The 22,096-nt window shown below is 44.3% G+C and overlaps 1 protein-coding gene across 4 annotated transcripts in view; it reads left to right on the top strand.

The window, feature by feature from the left end:
• ASH2L (ASH2 like, histone lysine methyltransferase complex subunit) overlaps nt 1-22,096 on the top strand; it is a 271,360-nt gene that overhangs the window by 150,830 nt on the left and 98,434 nt on the right. For 2 of the 4 annotated variants that reach the window (XM_078668167.1, XM_078668169.1), the window contains 5 exons: nt 625-642; nt 11,253-11,343; nt 12,766-12,983; nt 13,601-13,768; nt 16,391-16,584. In XM_078668167.1, the coding sequence (XP_078524293.1) occupies nt 625-642; nt 11,253-11,343; nt 12,766-12,983; nt 13,601-13,768; nt 16,391-16,584 (689 nt within the window). The remainder of the gene's footprint in view (nt 1-624; nt 643-11,252; nt 11,344-12,765; nt 12,984-13,600; nt 13,769-16,390; nt 16,585-22,096) is intronic. The other 2 variants (XM_078668168.1, XM_078668170.1) reach the window with 1 other exon arrangement.

Raw genomic sequence — 22,096 nt, 5'->3', positions numbered from 1 at the left:
TCTACACAAAAGTAGGGCTGAAGTGTTGTGTTGCATTTATCTTGACTATCTCTTAAAAGCGGTAATTTGCATTTCCAACAAGATTCAACCTGTGGAAAATATATATTTGTTGGGAAGTTTTGTTTTCTCTTTTGAAAGCGTAATTTGATTACAGGCATGTAATTAAATATGTGGTTAATCTGATGTATTTTTTTTCATTGTTTGCTTGTGCAAAGAAGCTTAATAAGTGTCATATGTTGTGCTTTAAAACTTGCCATACATACCCTATCAACATTTTTAGTGGTTTGTTTTGCAAGTGTAATTTTCGGTACCACCCTAGGTGAGAGTTTCTGGTCTGAATTGTATCTGATGTTGGTCTGGTTGAGAAGCAGGGTGGGGGTGAAGGATGGTACATGCTTTCCCCCCCCTCAAAGTCTAGAACATGAATTAAGACACTTTGTGTCTACCCCCCTCCCCCCTCCCCATGCTACGTCACCATGTGGTTATTAGGGGACTAAAGAGGTTGGTGTAGTTATGCGCTGACCTTTCGATTAAAATCTGTCTGGTGCTGCTTATTTTCCTGCCTAAATTGAATTGCCTTGCTTGCCATTTGACACAAACACGGTGCTACTTCTGTCCTTGCAGGTGGAGCCTCTTTTGGAGGTGAATGTTTGCCTTCATCTCCTCGAACTTAAGTATCATGTGATTTGCTTTGGGGCCTATGTCCGTCTCTGTTTAGATGTTTAGAAATGTCCAGCAGAACCTGTGTTTAAACCAAAAATGCAGACATTTGTGAAATGAGACTATATTAGTTTATGCTCCTCTTGACCCAGTTTGAGCTGAAATGAGTGTGTGAGATACTGAATATCATGTTCTTAAATTGGCTAGTTACTTTGATTTCTAAAAATATATATTAAAAAATCACTCAAAAATTCGGACCGATCCTGTGCTAATTGCATTGAGGGTCCTAAACATTAGCCTTTGGCTGCAAATATTCACACGTTCGCTCAAAAACGTACATTGATGTAAGCCTACATTATAATTTCCTCGAGCAGGTTGGTGACGGTAATAAACAAAGAAGGGTCAGTTTCTTCACAAATGACTTTTCACAATGGTTTAATATCAGGTTATCTTTCCATAAATTGACATTCATGAAATTAAACACTGCTGTTAAAAGTTGTCAAAACTTTGTTTTCCACTGTGCCTCCCTGTTCAATGCATTAGTGTTTTGGAGTGTAGAATCAGCTTAAGTTATGCTTCTTACTGTTTCATGTTCTGGAGGGTGCTATGGCTGCCTGGCTGAGCGGAATTTGATGTGTTTGGCCACGAATGTTTTCTCTTTATCCGAGCCAATCTTTTCCTGATTAACTGGCCTTGCAATAATCAAAGAAATGCTTGGCGCGTGCAGTGTGTTAGCTGAAGGTTGCTGTGTCAGGGCGTTTTCTTGTCTCCACATTCTAGGAAGAGCACGACTCCAATCGGATCAGGGTTACTTGGAAAGATTGTAAAACTGCGTCAAGATGCTACCATGCTTGGCCATGCGAGGCCCAGCGTGCGATTGGTCCTTATTTATGGTTTACTCACACCGCTGTAGGTATAGTCCATAGTTAAACTGCTGAACCAAATCCTATTCTGCATCATGATCCGATGTAACTCGCTGCTTTTGAGACCCACCCCTTTTCTACCTGTTCCAGGTGCAAACACAGATTAAACCAGAATAATGTCAGTCTCAACTTATTTCCTTGCTTTTCTCTTTGTGTTTTGTTGATGTTAAACACTTTCAGGGAATTTAGAGTACAGAACTTATCCAGCAAGCTGTAGCAATATAGAATGGAGCTTCTAATGTTGTGGCAGTGCCAAAGCAAGAAGTGTTCATGTGTCTAGCTTTCTTAACGCCACCTTAGCCTCTAAGAGCTCTAGAAATGCTCCTGGCCATCTAGCAGTTGCAGTGCCGCCTGATACTCGCTTAATATGTCTGTAAACCTGTAGTAATGCCTATAGAGTTGTTCAGTTACCCATTTCTTTTTTTTAACATGAAATGCTCTGTAAAATTGTTTAATTTGTCCAACAAGGTCATTGACTTCTACATTAAATACTTGCTCTTGTGATTTCTGACGCGTTTTCAGATGTAATGTAGATGATGTCCTCCAACCCTCCCCAGAAACCAGTTGTGCCCTTAGGGGGTTGGTTGCTAGAGCAGAGGTACAAAACGTTCAGAAATATAGATGTTACCTGAACAAGTAGACCAGCTCTTTGAGTCCTTATCACATGCCCTTAAGGTTTGCCCTGGCTGCGCCTTAAAAGTCAGCCAGTATGAAAGGGAAACCATTAAGTCGTACTCAGAGCTGTTAAAACAATGCATCAGCTTGTCAGATATTTTTTAGACCTTACAGTAAACACAATTTTCTTAGTATAGGGAGTGAGTCACACAAAATAATTAAATGTTCCAGTTGAAGGAATACATTAAACTGAGCTTGCAAAGCGCACTACAGCCTGAAAGGCGAACTCTACTTGATATCCTCCAGATAAAAACTGAGAAAGACCTCAAACACTGGGTGAAATGCCACATTTGAAGCAGTTCATGAAGTTATGTTATGTTACATACTTTTGTATTGCGCACAGCTGCCCCAGCTAAGGGGCGTCCTGGCGCATGGCAGGTAATATGCAACACCTACAGGGAACCCAACAGAAGGAGAGCCAAAGAGCGATTTATTAAAACAAAAGAGTTTTTAAAGCTTTACGAAAAGCTAAAAGATCATCTAGCAGCCGCATCTCTACTGGAAGAGAATTCCAGAGCTCGGCCGCTCTGACCCGGAAGGATCGGCCACCGACCCGGCACAGCCTGTATCGGGGGATCACAGTAAGTGCTTGGCCCAAAGATCTCAGGGACCGGGTAGGCACATACCAGGACAGAAGGTCCGCAAGAATTTGAGGACCCCCACCCCTCAAAATCTTGAACGCCAAACACAGCACTTTAAACTGGATTCTTGCCCTGATAGGCAACCAATGCAGTGATCTCAATGTGCCGGAGACGGAACAGGTTCGGGGTAAGCCAACAATGGCTCTCGCCGCGGCATTCTGAACGCGTTGGAGGCGGGTAACCTCAGCCAGATTGGACCCTACCAGAAGAGAGCTAGCATAGTCCAGGCGAGATAACACTGTAGCCTGGACTATCAGCTGCCTGGTGCGATGGTCAAAAAACTTCAGGACGGGACGCAGCGACCGTAGGATACCAAAGCAACAGGCCGCGGTTTTCTTCGAATGGCCCACAAAACTGAGAGAGGGGTCCATCCATACTCCTAAGTTCTTAAATTCTGTGACCGGAAGGGGGGCCGGCCCTAGCTCCGCAGGCCACCACCTGTCCCCCCATAGTTCCGACCTCCTACCGACGATCATGATCTCCGTTTTCTTTGCGTTGAGCTGGAGACAGTTGTTCTTCATCCAGCTCGCCACCGCCCTAAGTCCACTCTGAAACCTGGGGGCATCCCGGTCCGCATCCCCGCTGATCGTAACCGCTAGCTGAGTGTCGTCTGCATATGAGACCATGGTCATGTCCCATTGCTTGACGACCTCAGCCAGCGGTCTCACGTATAGATTAAACAACGTGGGACTCAGCGAGGAACCTTGCGGCACCCCCTGTTTCAAAGGATGGAATTGGGACTGGAACGGTGGAACGGCAACGCTAAAGAAACGATCGTCCAGGAATGACCGGAACCACTGGAGGGCAGGGCCGCCCAGCCCAATCTCCTCCAGGCGATGCAACAGGATGGGATGCGAGACAGTATCAAACGCAGCGCTCCGATCTAATAAAACGAGCGCCGCTGTCTGCCCCGCATCCATCACCGTGCGAAGATGTTCAGCCATGGAGAGAAGGGCGGTCTCCGTGCTGTGACCAGCACGGAACCCGTTCTGGGTGGGGTCCAAGATGTTAGCATGGATAAGGTGGGCCAAAAGAACTTTGTTGACATGGGCCTCCAACACTTTGGTCGGCCACGGGAGCAAGGAGATAGGCCGAAAGTTTTCAGGTTTATCTGGGTCCAGAGAAGGTTTCTTTAAAATGGGAGAAACCACCGCCCGCTTCCAGCTAGCGGGTACCGTGCCTGACTCCAACGAGATGTTAATCAAGGAGTGTACCACGGCCCGTCCCACGAACGACTGATCTCTAAAAAGAGTCGATCTGAGCGGATCAGCAGGGGACCCCGATTTAACCTGCTGAGCCAAGAGGTCAAACCCCTCAGATGTCAACGGGGGCAGCACGTGCAAAGTGGTATCTCCATAGATGTTAATCGGAGACTCAACTGGAGGCCCTGTATAGGGGAACGTCTTATAGATGTTTTGGACCTTTTCCAGAAAAAACAGAGCAAGGGCCTCACAGTGAGTGGTGGAACCAGTCGTCGGGGCACAGGCTCGCTTTGCTAAAAGATCCTTCATCACTTTGAAGATGGTTTTGGAGGGGTTGGAGCTGTTGCCGAATTCAGCAGCGTAATAGGCTGCCCGAGCTCGGCAAACCGCCCGATGGTAAGTTTTGACGGAAGCGAGATAAATAGCTTTTTTCCCGCTATCGTACGCCTTCCGCCAAGCCCTCTCTGCCCGCCTACAACTACCCTTGAGTGTACGTAAGGCGCCATCGTACCACGGACTTGAGTCCCTAGAGCTGATCTTACAAGCGGTGATTGGAATAAGGGCGTCAAGCGCCTTGGAGATCCAGGAGCAGAACCTATCGTAACCTGTGTCAACAGTTACCAACGGTTCTAATGGCTCTGCGGCGAGGACACGGTGTAAGTCCTCCAGTCGTAATTTACTCCAATGCCGCCTCGCGACCAACTTTGCAGGGGGAGTAGTAATCATTCCCGGCAAGGGGGTACAGATGGCAACCAAAGAGTGGTCCGTCCAGCCAAGGGGTGTAACGGCGGTGACAGAAGCGTCTGCCAAGTTGGTAAAAAAAGGATCTAAAGTATGGCCACCAGTGTGAGTAGGCTGCCGAACCAATTGCACAAGCTGAAGGGCCTCCAAGTCAGCAAGAATACCGCTTACCGTAGGGATGTTAAGATTATCGAAACGTAAGTTAAGGTCTCCCAAGATGGAAAAGTTGGAGCAACCTACCACCAAGGAGCTGACCACGTCGGGGAAGGCAGCTCTAAACGCCACATCGCTACCAGGGGGGCGATAGACCACCATCCCCGAGAGTGAAAAATGTGGGGTGACCAAAATCTTAAACACCGCACTTTCACACCCCGCAATGGTCAAACCCGACCAGCTACAAGTGAAACTGGATCGCATGGCAAGAGCAATGCCCCCTCCCCTAGTAAATCGATTAAGGGTAAAGACAGAAAAGTCAGAGGGGAATGCCAGATTGATAATAGCCGCATCGTCATCCTTCAGCCACGTCTCTGTGATGGCCACGATGTCCGTGGCCTCCTCCTGTATCAGGTCAAACACGGCCTGATGATGCAGCACCAGAGACCTGGCATTAAGACTGAAGATGCGAAGGGCATGCTCGGGGCGATTGCTACAAAGAGCAACCGTTGGGTTTTCATGTAGGATCGAGGTAGGAGGATCCAAAGTCCACCTGCAACAAGCGCAGTGGTAGGGGCCAACTAAAGGATGTATAGGAGGAGGACTACAACTTACAGTCAGGCGTCCTATGTCCCGCAAAGTTTCGCTGGAGTAAACCAACATGGCAGGGAGTGCCGCGACCACCTATCAGAAACAACAGGTGCCCGCTGAGCCCTGCGCGTCCCTAGCGCGGACGCGACGGCGTCCCACTGCGCGTTCCCGCTTCGCGGAAAAGGACGACTTTAAATAGGCGTTCCTTGGAGCCGAGCGAGCGTCGATACGCTCCAAGATGGCGCCCGCCAAAAACGCCAAAGCCCCAATCCAAAATGGCGCCTAAAGCTGCGAAACAGGACCACCCTCGGGACCCGGACCCGCCAAACGGCAGTGCATATATAAGTCCATATATATGTGTGCAGTAACCTAATTTCAGGAGGAAAAGAGTTGATAATTTCCAGTGACTTTAAAAAAAGATATTCCAGCTACTCTGGTATACCAGTGTTGAGTTGGGTGGGCTTGTGACCAGGTTTCTGTCTGGGCAGACTAAGTGTAGCGTGAGGGCATGACGTATGGATTACCCTTGTACAAAACACAGTGACAAAATTCTGAAGACTTTTAGAAATCCCCAGTTTTTACACTGGCAGCCAGAAGAGCTCCGCGGAATGTTCAGAAATCTTTTCTCTTATGAGTCCAAAGAACTAGTCTGTGCTGTGGAACTCTGAATACGTTTCTGCCTCTGCAGTGTGGATTTTGGAAGCCCAAGTGATAGATTATTACTGTATGAGTGACGATTTTATTGTCTTCAATGGGATGTTGCTGATAAAATCTTTTCCAAAATTCAGAGGCAATAAATGCAGGATGATGAACGCTGTGATATTTGAGGTAGGAAAGAGAGTTCCTTATCAAACAAGCGTTGGCAATGCCAAAAGGTATTTGTATTTGTAGAGCGCATATATCACCATAAGGTCTCATAGCACTAGCTGGTGTTCACGGCAGGACAGGACAGAAACGGCTTTGATTTACATAACGGAGCTAAACAACCAAGTTTTGAGTAGTTTACGGAACTTCTTATGATCCGTCTCCAGATGGAGGGGTAAAGGCAAGGTGTTCCAGGTTTCTGGAGCCACCCGGGAGAAGGATCTACCCCCATTTCTGGCGGTTCGGATCTTCGGCACTGTCAGAAGAAAGTTGCTGTTGGACCTGAGGGATCTAGCCTGTTGGTATATAGTGAGTTTTTTAGCTAGGTAGAGGGGTCCTTTATTATTGAGTGTCTTATGCACCAGGCAACACAATTTAAACTGGACTCTTTTTTTCGATTGGGAGCCAGTGTAGGGTCTTTAGACTAGGTCTGGATGGGGAGCGCGAGGGCAGGTTGAGGACAAGCCTGGCCGCCGTATTTTGCACGACCTGGAGCTTAGCCAGGAGTCCTACATTTATGGAAGCAAGTAAAGAATTGCCGTAGTCCAAACAGCTAGTAATCAGTCCCTGCACGAGGGGCATCCTGGAGGAGAGCGGGATCCATTTGAATATTTTTCTCAGACTACGCATGAGTCCGTAACAGATGCGGACCAGATTGTTAATTTGATTTAACATAGATAGTTTGGAGTCCAGAATTATGCCTAGATTACGTGCAGCTGTCGTAGGTGAGGGACAAGGACCTAACATGGGGGGCCACCAATCGTTGTTCCATAGTTTGTCTGCATCCCCAAAAAGCACGATCTCTGTTTTGTTAGCATTTAGGAGAAGGTGGTTGTTTGTCTTCCAGTTGTTTATAGCTATCATACAGAGTTTAAAGCGTTTTTTGGTTTCGGTGACATCTGATCCCATGGTGATTAGTAGCCGAGTATCATCTGCGTATGGCACTATTTGAAACCCAAAAGACTTTGAGTTTGGCCAAGGGGGACACGTATAAGTTAAATTACATGGGGCTCAAAATTGAGCCCTGGGGTACCCCTTTATTAATGATTTGGCTTTCTGAGGAGAAGTCAGGAAAGGTCTGACTTTAAAGGAATGTTTTATGGTAATGTGAAGCATTGCGAGTAAATTGCATGGGAATTAATATGTATTTGTGTGGAAGCAAAGAACTGTAGAATAATATTGGTGTAGGTTAGAAAGTTGGGTAACAGTTGCACTCTCATGTCAGACCTAAACATCCATGAAGTTTAATGACTGCCCTCCATTCATCTGTGCTGCTGCCAGAGGAAGACAAACAGAAGAAATTGTCTTGTTATCTGAGACTCATTTCAATGTCCTGCGTGTGCCCCTGGAAGGTAAACCTCTGCCATGTGGATAACAAAAATGATCACAACTGCAGTGGAGAGCATGCACTTTTTTCCTGGTAGCACACCACTTCTGCCGAATCAAGACGTGTACTCCTGGCTCCCAACAAGTGAAGGAGCCAGGAGTTATGCTCACATAATTGTTTGGCGGCAGCTGCGATGGCAAGCTGGACCAAAATGACAAAGTTCTAGAGTTCCTGCTTTCCCTGGTAATTTTAAATGACGTAGTTTAATCATATCAGTAATCGCTCCCAATCAATCCTAAAATCTCATTTGAATACAGGCAAAAACTGTACTTCTCAGACAAATCAGAGTATCCTCTATATAGCAAAAGATATCAAAATTAAAACCTCTCATCAGATATGCCAGACGGATCCTATATAAATGGGTAGCGCTACTGGCAGAGCATTATTTTCCTGCACACAGGTACCTTTGAATCAAGGAATGAACTCAACAATCCAAGAGCAAGGCATGACATCCCACCCCACCCCACCCCACCCCACCCCACCCCAACCCACACTACTCGACCAGTCCTTCAAATACAAAAGCAGAATCGAGTGGGAAATCGTATCAAAGGCAGTCAACACATCTAGGAGGGCCAGTATAGAGGGTCCTCCAACTTAGTCATCCTTTAATAATCCAGCCAGCCAGAGCTCACTGTGTGCTATGAGAAGACTGGAAACCAACTTGTGAAGGATCGAGCAGGGAGTGCTCGTCAAAGTAGTAAAACTGTCTAGCATATACCATAGCTTTAGGTACTTGGATGCAAAAGGTGAAAGCAACATAGACCTCAAATTTGAAAAAAAGGGCTGGATCTGAAAATAGTTTCTTTAAAAGCAGTAACTAATGCTCTTCATTGCACAGGAGTCTAAAGGTGACCCTGAGGGACAAAGTTATTTCTAGTGAGTGTAAAATCAGCAGTCCTATTGTCGAAATCTTAGATGAGAAGAGACCTTTCATTCAATGCAAGTTCTTTTTTCTGAGAAAAATATAGAGATCCTCCTGTAGAAGGATAAAAGTCTATTAGAACTCCAACTTGTGGCTCAGTAGGTTCATTCACTAAGCATTTCCTTGAACAAATTGGCATCTTAGGCTGAGGTGACCTGTTTTTTTGGTGACCAGTCGGAGGGTTTTTCTACTCCTAGCTCAAATGATTGACTCTGCTTATGAAGTGTCTCTTACCTCAGATTGGCGCTAAGCTCTGCAAAGTTCTAATAACTGGGACACCATATGGTAAGTGGCACACAATGTGATGTATTCGGGTATGTATCCTATTGATTAATTAATTGATCATTTACACCCACCAAACATTGAGCAACATTAGATTATAGAGTAGAAGTAGAACTTGGACAACTCTGCTTCATGGTGGCAAGGGTTGAGAGTCGTGCCAGCAGCTCCTTACTGTGTTGTTCCTCTGATCTGCCTTCGGGAGTCTAATTCTAGGTCTCTCCTGGACCCTTTATTTATTGCCCACTCGATCTTCTAGGGGTACATACAGGTACTTGGGGACATCCCCAGGCTATCGTATCCTAGTCATTCAGAACTGTAATGAGTGGCTTGGATGGTTTCCATTTCTGCACAGTATTCAATAAAAGGTCTTGAGCGTTCTGGATTTGTCTTTCCAAAAGACTAGGACATTCTGCCTGATCAAGTTAACTTCTTCTGATCCTGTTTATTCTTTCAGTTCCAGTGTGGAAGCATTGGGCTATATCTCACTCCAAAGTCTGTATTTACATTTCTAATGTTTTAACTTTGTTTTGTAGATGTTCCAAATCATCTGATTTGTCACACAAGGATTGAATTTTCTGCATTTTATAGAAGGCTTCATGCTTACCCCTAAGCTGTAAACTCTGGATCTCGGAGTGCCTACGTCTCTTGATATTTCGTCTCCATCCTATCACTTATCCACTATGTTTTGCACATATTACTTATGACCCTTTTGACATCACTATGAATTTCCACCAAGCCATCCACCCTGAACCTACAGAACACCAGCTACAGACATATTATTGGCTTTTGAGTGTCGTTTTTATTCTTTTTTTTTTTCTCTAGACAGCACTTAAATGTGTATTCTCAACCCTTTTTTGGGCTGTATCCGTCAGGAATCTGGGGTTTTGACATTTCCTTATTTCTGCTACTAGTTGATCTGGAGTTTCAATTCGAGAACATAAAGATACAGTTACATACACTTGAACCAACATGAGATGATGGCCTCCCTAGGAGACTTGGCACTTTCAGACACCGACTGCTCTGAAGACGAAACTGAAGTTACTCCATTTGGTAATATTGCTTGCATCAATGGTTTTCTAGTACATCAGGAGTCTGTGTCCTGTAACTCATAGTTTTCATGAAACTGACTAAAAATGGGTCTTCTATAACAACAACTGGACGGCAGCGCTCTTAAGTCAGACTCTTCAAAGTAAATAATGCAAAGTTGGCAAAGGATTTCTCTTTATTTATGCTGAGGGGCCTCAGACTGGATACGTTTTATCCCTTGTATGTGGCCCCGGAGGTGACCACTGTTCACACCAATATTTAGGAGATCTATGTCCATCTTGAATGGATGCTTCTTGGCAGACCAGCGTTCAAAAACCAAGTAGGCCAATCCTTGTAGGCTGACTTGGACATTCGTTATGTGCACCTCTAAGCGTTCTGCTTTGCCATCTGTCTTCAACGGAATTTCACTTTGACAGAGCTACACACTAAGAGCAGGGTTTGCACCCACTGCAGGACCATTTGGACTGGGAAAATTGCTACGCTGTGAACTGGCCATAATGCTGCAGGTGAACCTCTATACGTCCTTTGATGCCAACCATAATTTCTTTTCCCAACGTAGACCAGGTTTGTGAACGTGTGTGCACTTGTGTTTAAGGTCTCTCCTGACTAACTTTTAATGATGGGTGAGAATGCAAGAATACAGTCCCTTCTCGTCATTTTAAAGGAAAAACTTCCTACAACAGAATTATGAGCTGGAATCCCTAATGAAGATTTTACAGACCTCTAAAAGGTTTGCCTCAAGAATTCGACAGTCCAGTACACAATAGTTGCTGAAGTGGGATTTAACCTCAAGGAGCAGTAGCTCCTTAATGATTCCTTAAACCAGATTTCTATCCAGTGGAAATATTACATTATCAGTTTGGATTTGCAGGCTAATGAATGGCTTATTTATTTCCTGGAGAAATCTTCCCAACATTACTCTTTTTCTTAAATGTTTAAAACACTAACTCTTCTCTGAATGATTTTTCTGTTAGGAGACAGTTACGCAAGATTAGTGTCTCAACGCAAATGTATGTGCAAAGGCAACGTGTAAATGTGCTTACAGCCTTGTACCCAGGTTTTTAAAGCTGGCGTGTTCAGTGTTGTGTTTGGTCCTGAATATAGTGGCTATTTAAACATAAGCCAACCATACTGCAGCAAATAACTTTTTCATTCCTTTTCAAGGTGCTGTGTCTGCAGGAAGTAGTAGCAAAGGAAGAGGGGCAAAGCGCAAACAAGATGGTGGATCGACAGGCACAACAAAGAGAACGAGGAGGTACAAAACAAACCAAAGGCAAAATGTCAAATTTAGAGTGTAAAAAAAATTAAACCTATTTACCTGAATAGTTAGATTTTTCCATGGAGTTGAGCTTGAAGGAAGCCCCCACAATGAAATCTAGTGGAATAATTTGGAATTGGGTTGTTCGTAAATTTTAAATTGTTGGCCTACTTGTCCTTTACTCTGTAACCCCAAATTAAAAAAATATTTGAATTTTGGTTTGCATGCAAGGCTTTCCTAGATGATAGATTCACCGTGTTTGCTTATATGCAGGGCCACTGGAATTGTGTGAAAAACACCGTGGACGCATATTTATATATTTGCCGCATATTCTGCAGATTAAAACAAAGATTTTGTTTCTAGCTTAAACAGTTCAATGGTTACTAAAAACACAGCAACGTATGCTGCCTTGCAGTGGAACACCCTTTGCAAAAGTTGGCTGCCCACCTTTCTGTTGCTTGGTGCTAAATTTGGGTGTTGAACCTGTACTAATGAGGTGCAACCTATGCCCATCCAGTGTTAATAAGTGAAAATAATTAATACAATCGCAAATAATTAATACAATCGCAAATAATTAATACAATCGCAAAATGTGCCCCGTTATGCTTCATATTTTGCCTTTTCTTGCCACACTTCGGGCCTCCCCTGCTGTGTAGTTGCAGTTGCTCTGTTTATATGCTCTTAGTTGCCAATGTAATGGCAAGATAGTATTGTAAAGGTGTGTGGTTGTAAAGCTATGCGTTTAGCTAACCGTCTGATGGCAGTGTGATCTGTTCATGTTAAAATGAGGCAGCCAGATTGTGTACACACAGATTCACCTTAAAGCCATTTCTCTTAATTCGAGACCTTTTGAATAGTTTTTGATTTTGCCCTTCTGGTTATTAAACGGTTCTTTCACTTTTTTGTGTAAATTGCAAAACTGTGTTCTATAAATCAATTTTAATAGGGCAGATTGACATTAACAATCACAGGCAGCCTAAGTATAGAGGTTCCTCACCAAATTGTTATAATTTTTGTGTGACAGCCTGCTGTTGCACGTGGAACCTGTGAATATTTTGGCTTGTAAAGGTGGCGAATCGATTTTAAAAGATATGCAGTGACTCCTTTAGACTGTTACGTTGAAATAAAATAATTAAAATCCTTGTAGTTTTTCATGTGGAAGTAAGTGTGTTCTATTTTGTGCATTCCTTTCTGTCAAGCTCTTTAGCTGTAGGGCATTCTCAGTGTCAAGCAAGCATTTTTGTAGGTATCCTACTTTGCGACGGGTGATTGTACGGAAGAAGCAAGATTTGCCCTGGGGCAAATGGATGTAGTGTACTGTTTTTCTTCCATTATCCTGGATAGCATTTATCTGGACTGGGTTGCGCTATGGGAATCTTCTTTGCTGATAAGATGTCTAATACCATCCTTTCCTTTCAGTGATCCCATGTTTTCCTCCCAGCGCCTTCCACATCATGGTTATCCTCTGGAGCACCCATTCAATAAAGACGGCTACCGCTACATTTTGGCTGAGCCTGACCCTCATGCCCCTGACCCTGAGAAACTGGAACTTGACTGCTGGGCAGGAAAGCCGATCCCTGGAGACCTGTACAGAGCATGCCTGTATGAACGGGTTCTTTTGGCTCTTCACGACCGAGGTATGGTGTATCCCACTTAGTGATTGTCCTGGTAAAGCATGACTGATTCTTTTTGTAATGAAAGATCTGTAGAACAGACTGGTGTTCACAGCCAGAACTTCATATTCTCCCTCCTAATTCCTTCAATACCTCTGCAGATATATAGAGGAATATGTAATTCACACAACATGTTGTGTGGTAATAATTTGTGTAACAACTTTACGTTATATGGGATGATTGTTTAGATTTATTTGCAAAATACTAAATATTTTGGAGCAGATTGGACTTTGGTCAAAGAAGATTAGGCAATCCGTGTTTGTCGAATGTCCCTTGGATAGTCTCTCTGTGTGTTCTTATGATGCCAATATAGTGGCCAAGAAGCCCATATCATGTATGACACTTTCAGGCAGCCCTGGCTTTTTCATTGAAAAACACTTTGCATTCTAGGACGTGTACTTTTGCATTTTGCAATGTAAGTGTGGGCATAAACATCATGTTGCTGCTTCAAAGCTGTAACTTAGTGTATTAAAATTAATACTGGTTTACATCACCAGCCAAAGTATCCTTTGCACTCTCATTTTCTATAGTTACAGTATGTCCAGTTCTATTATGTGTGAGTAAATGTTTTTTTTGCTTAGCTCCTCAGTTAAAGATTTCAGACGACCGACTGACTGTAATTGGAGAAAAGGGGTACTCCATGGTGCGAGCCTCGCATGGCGTGAGAAAGGGGTCCTGGTATTTTGAAATGTGTGTGGATGAAATGCCCCCAGAAACTGCTGCCAGACTGGGTTGGTCACAGGCACTTGGTAAGCTTTTTCTCTGTGTAACTTACCTTTGAATAGTCCTTGGCGGCCCCTTTCATTCTAGGGCCTACAAGTTTATGCTTACATTTTTTTAAACTATTCAATGGGTTAAGCCCTAAGCACGTCCTTTAGGATCCGACAGTTCTGTGTGTGTTTGTTGCTGCTCGGATTGACCAATTTAGAGCCTGTATTTAATCCATAAAATACAATCTTTCATACATATGTAGACGTTGATTTAAAAATATTCACCAGGCTACTCCATTGGTTAAGAAAGTTAGTGACTGTAAGGGGAAGAAGTGAAGAGTAGTGACAAGTGTTGTGATGTTTACATTTCTCTATTCTTTTAGAGCACCAGGATTACAAATAAGTCAGCAGTTACTCTGCTCCTTTTTGTATAGTATTGGCGGTTAGTTGTATTTTATAAGGAAATGGTGTGTGCACCTGTAGTTGAAGAGTTTGGCTTGTCCTTCCAAAGAACAACTGCTTTGAGACCCGATGTGAGTAATCTTTACTTTGCTAGATTGGGAAAAGCCATATGTTGGCTGCAGCCAGAGTTTGGATTCTAAGTCGGGAGATGTCACCCAGCTGGTTGCAATACCCATGTGTACCTTAGGAAGAGGTGTGGCGCCGCGGCTAGGGCGACTGACTCTGGAATCTGGGGATCACGGTTCGATCCCCGGTACCGGCGGCAGATTAGCCCAGCACCATGTGACTCTGGGCAATAGCTTGCTTAATCTTCCTGACGGCCCCCAGCGCCTAGAGACCCTTACGGGTGATCGTGCGCTTTACAAATGTGGGTTATATTATATTATATACCATACATCTGTAGTTTTTAAATGCCCAGTAGAGCACACCATTCAGCTGCACTGGATAAAAATGCTCACTTTTCCATTTTAGGCTAACTCAAAGTGATGTGGGTAATGCTTGCAAATAATCTAACCACTGGCAATCGCTCAGGGTAGCATGCCAACTTAGAATTTGTTTTGACCACTCTGCATCTCTGATTAGACCCAGCCATATGCAAATCAGCCCTAATCCTGCTCCAATTGGAACATTCCATCCCAAACTGTCAAGCCAGGTCCTCTCTTAACCAAACATAAACAACCCAAGGCCGGTTTCGGCATACTAGGCCTCTTCCTTCTGGTACAGCTTGGTTCCAGTGGCACAGGTAGCACAGAACGCGATTTTGGGTATACAGTTAGATCGTTACATCCAACACATAAAAAATGATGAAAGGAATGCTTGCAAATAGTACAACACTGGCAATCGCTCGGAGTAGGATTCCAACTCAAAGTTGTTGTTTTTTTTGCCCATTATGCCACCTCAGATTAGACCCAGTTATTTGCAAATCAGCCTTGATTCTACTACAAAGGGAACAGTCCATCCTCAACTGCCAAGCCAGTTCCTCTCTGACCTTGAACACAAGCCACCCAGGCCTAGTTGGGCCTCTTCAGTCGTGTGCAGCTTTGTTCCATTGACACAGGAACCACATCTGGGCATACCCATGGCCACTTGTTTTAAAGTACAATTAGATCTGTTTTCTACCTCTTTACGTATGTAGTATTGCTGGAAACTGAGGTGCAGATGGTGTTTCAGAAAACAAAGTTGCACCACCCTCCCACCAAACACCACAAATTTAGCCTTACCTCACTGGTTTATCAGAAGCAAAACCTGTGCTCTCCTGGTATTCCCTGCCACAACATTAAGTTATTGCATTCATGTGTCCCCAGCACCAAGTTCCTACATATATGTTGCTGCAAGAATCATTTCCCCTGCTGCTATAGAATTTGTAACTTCATTTTGGATTTATTTTTGCACTAATATGGCCATCCGGTGCTTCAGTGCTTTTAAGTTAGTACGAAATGGTGAATGTTAAGCATTCTGCACGCACACACATCAGTTTCTTTCTTCTCCCAAAACCTCGTCAACCCAAGGCGGATGCTGAAGTTGATGTTTAGCACTGTGGTATTTAACATGTGAATACAAGAGCAACATGGTACCTTGTCAATGTGTGTTTGTTTTCAATGTGGGTTTTTGTGTTCAGTAGTATTACTAATCCCTTCCACGAATGCAATGCAAGAACTGCCTTGGTTAAACAAATCAAACGACAATTCAGCACTCCATCTCTGTTGCGTCTTATGTCATAGCTTCGTTTTGGGAACTTCAAGTAATCAGTGTGCAGGGTTTACTATAATGTTATGTTCTTTGTGTCTGTATTTCAGGAAGCTGTACTTAAATTCATACATTAACTAAGGAGTTTGCACTAGAGCCTTAAAAAGGTGTTGAATGTGTTTTTTTTTAATCCTACCTAATCTAGTTAGTCATTGTTTAAGTTGAATGAGAGATTAGCTTCTGTGATGCAATGATTATTGATGCTGTAGGCAAAACTGCATTTTTTCTGTGACACTGCTTTCTCCTCCCTCCCACTACCCACCAGTCATCTCCTCCAGTGAAAAAGCAGCTTCCATCTGCAGTATTTGCTCTGCTTTTTCTTGTCTTGAATTTGCCAGCCTTGGCAATTAGGCCGAATAGTAACAAGGTATCGCTAATGTTGGATTGCCTCACAGATAAAAGAACATTGTTGTAGTGTCAAACCTTCTGTAATTTTTTTTTTAAAATCTACAGGCAATCTTCAGGCTCCTCTTGGGTATGACAAGTTTAGCTACTCTTGGCGAAGTAAAAAGGGGACCAAATTCCACCAGTCTATAGGCAAGCATTATTCCCCTGGCTATGGACAAGGCGATACACTGGGCTTCTACATCAGTCTTCCAGATGACACGGAGACTGCCAATGCTGTGCCCGATACCTACAAAGATAAGGTACCCATATTTACTTTACTGTATGGCTTTAGAAAATATGGTTTTATTTATTTTTATTTTATTTTGAAAGTTTTATATAGCGCGGACAAGATCTTTGCAGATATCAGAGCGCTTTACAAAGAGGGGTACATGAGGGAGCATAGTCAGACAGATATATCAATAGACAGTACAAGTAGGTGGCTGCAAAGCCAATTATGTGAGTAATAAGATAACAATACAAATAAGCAAAGGGGTCAAACATGTAGTACAGATCGGTGCATAGTATTAACAGCGTTCGAGATAATAGTTCAAGTGTATTTAGCCATGAGGATAGCTTTTACTTCATTTTTAAAGAGTGTAGTGGAAGAGATAAGCCTGGTTTCGGGAGGGAGTGAGTTCCAGATCCTAGGCGCCATTCCTGAGAAGGAGCGCTTATGTTTTTTCCTTCCGGAATCTTCGAGGTTTCAGCAGAAGATTGTTTGTGCCTCTAGTGTTTCTAGCTCCGCCAGAGATTGTCAGTTTCTGAGCGAGGTAGCCGGGTGAGTTTAGGTGTACCGCCTTGTGTGTCATGCAGGCGATTTTCAGATGAATTCTGGCTTCAAAAGGCAGCCAATTCAGGGATTTCAAGTCAGGGGCGATATGGGAATGCTTTTTTGATCCAGTGATGAGTCTCGCTGCAGCGTTTAGAGAAGCTCTTAGGGGTGCGGTTGAAGTTAGGGGGAGTCCGCAGATGGCGATGCTGCCGTATTCAATTTGGGGGATGACTAGTGCTTGTACTGCGGTTTGGAAGTCTTTGGTTGGGAGGAAGGGTTTGAGTTTCCTCAGAGTATTGATCTGGAAGTTTGCTCCCTTTGTTGCCTTGCTGATATGTTGCTGCATGTTGAGATTGGTGTCAAGTGTTATGCCTAAAGATTTTGCAGAGTCTACGATGGTGGGTTGGACATTGAGTGCGGTTAGGTGTTTAAGCCAAATTTGAGTGGTGGAGATCTTCGCTGGAGGTGAGATCAGAAGGAACTCTGTTTTCAGGGCATTGAGTTTGAGATGATTATCGGCAAGCCAGGATTGGGTGCATCTGATCGTTGAGTTCAAGAGCAAGATGTCTTTGGGGGACTGTAATTTGAGATAAAGTTGGGTGTCATCAGCGTACATGTGAAAGTGTACATTGGATGCTTGTAGCAGGGTAGTGAGAGGTTCCATGACTAGGTTGAACAGAGTTGGGGATAGCGAGGATCCTTGTGGGACGCCTAGCGTTACAGGTATTGGAGAGGACATCCGGTTATTGCTCTTGAATTTCTGCGACCTGTTGTGAAGAAAGGAAGTGAACCACTTAAGAACAGTTCCAGATAAACCCATTCTTGTGTTTAGTAGTTCTAGTAAATTCTCATGTTTAATGGTGTCGAATGCTGAAGAGAGATCAAGAAGGATGAGGAGGCAGGTGTCGTTTTGGTCTAGCATTTGAAGTGCGTCGTCAATTATGTGAGTCATAACAGTTTCTGTACTGTGCCCTGCTCGGAAGCCTGACTGGTGAGGGTTGAGGAGATCAAATTGTTCAATGTGTTTAGTCAGTTGTAGTTGTGCGCATTTTTCCAGCAGTTTGGCGAGAGTGGGGATATTGGTAATGGGACGGTAATTGTTGAGGTCAGAGGGGTCGGCTGTAGGTTTCTTTAGTAGAGGTGTGACTTGACCAACTTTGAGGGAAACAGGTATGCTTCCTTGTTGGAGAGAGCTGTTGATAATTTTAGTCCAGAGAGGGAGAAGCAAAGGGGTAAAGTCTTTTACTGCGGTAGCAGGAAGGGGGGTCCGTGAGGTGATTGGATGGTTTCAGGGTGCTGAGCAGTTTGCCAATTTCTTTTTCCGAGTATGTGCCAAAGGTTGACCATGTAGCCTTGTTTTTTGGTTCAGTGGGTGCTAGGCACTGGGGTTTGGAGTAGAGGCTTGCGTCAATGAGGAGATCGCTCTTTATGTTGTCAGTTTTTTGGATAAAGAAAGCAGCGAAGTTTTCACAGGAGGGTGCCTCACGCACAGTGTTAACTGGTTGGGGTTGACCCTTTTAAAAATGGACATTAGTATGGGGTCATTTGGGGTTGCGACTGCATACTTCTGGCTTGCCCTTTTCTACCTTTAACACTGGTCTTGCTGCCCTTGATTTCAGGGGTTAGAAAGACTGAATAAAGGAGAGCCTAAACAGACCTTCAAAACCCCTTGCCTTTCAGCTTCCCTTTCAACAAAAAGTAGGATGTTGTAGAGTGACTAAGCCAGAGATTGGGAATCGCCCATTTTGTTTGGCTCATCGATTGTTTGATAGTACTTCTACCTGAAGCATTTTAGTGAATAGGTACCCTTGGAAAAGCGTGACCAGTTCTGAAATTCATACAGCTTAGTGATTCAGAAGGAAATGATTTGGTTCGGAACTGTCCTAAAGCTATTGGATTTTAAAGATTCTGTAGAATTGATGGGTTGTTAGAGAAGCTTTGAGACTAAAGGCCAAACTTCTATTTAATCTTTTAGCAAAATTCGAACCAAGAGAAATTGCACTGTTCACTTGCATTCAAAGAGGATGTTAATTATGATTTTCAAAATTGAAAGCAATTGTTTTTATATACATTGTGCGTGATCAGTTTGCATTGCAAGCTACCTGGAAAACTAATTTATGGAATGATGTTTAAATGGGAAACCCTTCTGTCTGTTCTCAGTTTTGTGTGGTTACTTTTTTCATGGAAACCTGTGCATTTAAATTGTGTGTAAATCCAGCAGTTTTGTTAACCTCCTTCTTACAATCATAGGGAAGAGCAGGTACAAAGAAAAGCTACTCTCATGCTTCATCTTTTTCTGCAGGATTTGAAAGCCATAATCTGTCAATTTTCAGTAAATTTTTCTCTTCAGTGACCAACTGAGCAAAGGCTTTGTAATGCAAAAGCTGGGCCGGTTATTCTAGCATTGACCAATTCCAGCAGGTGTCTAGTAACTGGGGTTGATAGCCAGTGGTCTGAACAGTGCCTGCAGAGTTTTGAGTAGTATGCAATGTTGGACTTGGCCCTTTTAGCAGGGTCATCCCTAAACTTTTTGCTTTTCTCCTAGCCTTTTTCTGACATGGTGTTGGTGGTTTTAGGACTCTGGTCACTTTAGCACTGCTGTTCAATGTAAAGTGTGTGTGCTCTCTGTGATAAATATGGTAATATTGGTCTACACCCGTTTGGCCTATTTAATTTACCTGTCAGTCCCTTGTAAAATGGTATCGCATATACTCAGGGCTGGTAAATTAAATGCTACTGGTGGAGTGGTACAAAAGGGGGTGGTGATGGATGTTGCAGCACCGATTGCGACACCCACCAAAGTAGACTTGCAAACCTATCTCAGGTCTCTGCCATTGCAGGGCCTGTGTGCTCAGTGTTACTGCCACTGTGACATGACACCTAAAGTGTGGGCCATGTCCGTGACTACCCCCCTTTTACTACATTTCAATCACCCCTAAGGTAGGCCCTAGCTAGCCCTATGGGCAGGGTGCAATGTAGGTAAAAGATAGGGCATGTACCTTAAATGTGTGACGTGTCCTGGTAGTGATTAACAGCCATTTTGGTTTCTCACTACTGTGGGCTGTCCTCCCATAGGAATGCATTGGGGATTCCCTGATAAGTATTTCAGTGGTAATTCCTGATCTGAGAGGAGCTGCGTGGTCAAGTTTGGTATGTTTGAAATGGTAATAATAAATGCTACGCAATGGTGTGCGCAGATTTATTATCACGATTTTAGAAATGCCACTTTTAGAAGTTGGCATTTCTGTGTGCTATGTGTCTGCCTGATGTGAATTGCATGTCTGGCTTTTGAGTGACAGGGGCTGGGAGGTGTGTGTGGCTTCAGAAGGGGCAGGGCGAGTCAGCACTAGACTGAATGGGACATCTGCATTGGGAGTAATGGGAGGAGTAATCCCCTGACCCTGAATAGGTCTGTTCCTAGCCTGTACAATGCTGGCTCCGCCCCCTGTGGTGTCTCTGATCACTGAGCCCCCACCTGACAAAGGGGAAGAGGAGCCCTGTCAACAGAGTGCTCCAAATCCCCTTGAATCCGTTGCATCTGGTTCCCCCAAGCCCTGTGCTGCAGGCAAAGAGAATCTGTATATACATACTGCGGCTGTGACCTCATGAAAATGTGCTGTTTCTGATTTGCTGGGGCTTGCTGCTGCTGGGGCCCAGGAGGAACCGCCATGGGGGCTTGCCTACCTGCTGGAGGGCACTTGTGTGCTGGCCTCCCTGGGCCCAGATTTGCCCCATGGATCCTGGAGGACTCCTGCGAGCGCTTTTCTTTTACTTTCCAGGACCTTAAGGACTCCTAGTGCCTGGGCTACATTTGTTCTTCGGGCCCCAGGGGGGGTACAGGGGGGCCTGTGTCTCTTCTATTTATGCTATTTTTACAGCTGCCCCGCCTGCTAGAGTGCAGCTGCAACGATGAGGTCATGTTGATATAGAGTCCCAGAGAGGGGCTCAGGTGGCACAGTGGTGCCAGGGCTAATTTCTTATTCACAGTTGCGCCGCACCAGCGCGGGCCGCTGCAACGTGGTGCGTTTTTGGGTTAAGAGCCCCAGAGCCCCTCTTTGGTTATTTCCCAGTTGCGCCGCCGTAGCGGGCAACTGCAACGTTGTGCTATATTTGTTTTGGGGTCCCAGTGGGGACCCACCCAGAGGGCCCAGTGAGTGCTCATGCCTACAGTGATGTTTACAGCTGCACAGCAATTAGTGGCAGCTGCAAAGTTTAGGCCTGCGCAATTGCGCACTTTGGGATTCTGCTGCATTGGCAGCCAGCCCTGAAATTTTGGACATAGGGCATTTGAGCCCTCTGAGAAGGCCGGTTGGCCAGGGGGACCTCCGGTTGGTAGGGTGCAAGGCCCTAATGTGATTGCATAATTGGATTTATGCTTGTGATGCCAATGACATAATGTGTTTGTTTAAGCTGTTAATGTATAATGCATAGTGTGTTTATGCTAGTGAGGCCTATTGCGTAATGTGTTTGTGCTAATGAGGTTTGGGCCTAATATGATTTATACCTAATGTGATTTATGCGTAATGTTATGCCTAATGTCATGCTATGGTATTTTAGGATGGTGTCTAATGCGATAATGCTTAGGTCATTATGGGACCAGTGGGGGTATAACTAGTGATTAATATTGTCTTAATTCAAAGAATATACCGATTTGGTATTGTACGTGCATGAAATTAGTATTTCATCAACATTGTTTTTCACCTGAATAAATAGACCAATTAAGTTCTGTTAGGAATGGTACATGGGATCATTGCTCTGGTCCGGACGAAAAGCCTTAGGGGGAGGCTTGAAACATGTAGACCAGGAGATAATCACCCATCGTAGTGTAAGTCTCCATTTGCCACTTGTTAGCAATACCCGCAGCAGTGCGGGAAGAACCTGATGGCGAAGCATGTTACCTTTAGTCACTTTGGTAGGTGAGTATTATTTTAAGAAACCTCATTGCTTTCCTTAAATCATTATCTAAACCCTGATAGGACAGTTAGTCTAATAGCAAGCAG

The sequence above is a fragment of the Lissotriton helveticus genome, chromosome 11 (assembly GCF_964261635.1).
Source record: "Lissotriton helveticus chromosome 11, aLisHel1.1, whole genome shotgun sequence".
NCBI classification, from domain to species: domain Eukaryota; kingdom Metazoa; phylum Chordata; class Amphibia; order Caudata; family Salamandridae; genus Lissotriton; species Lissotriton helveticus.
Note: the sequence above shows the minus strand (reverse complement) of the source record. Positions and strands in the feature narration are given on the sequence as shown.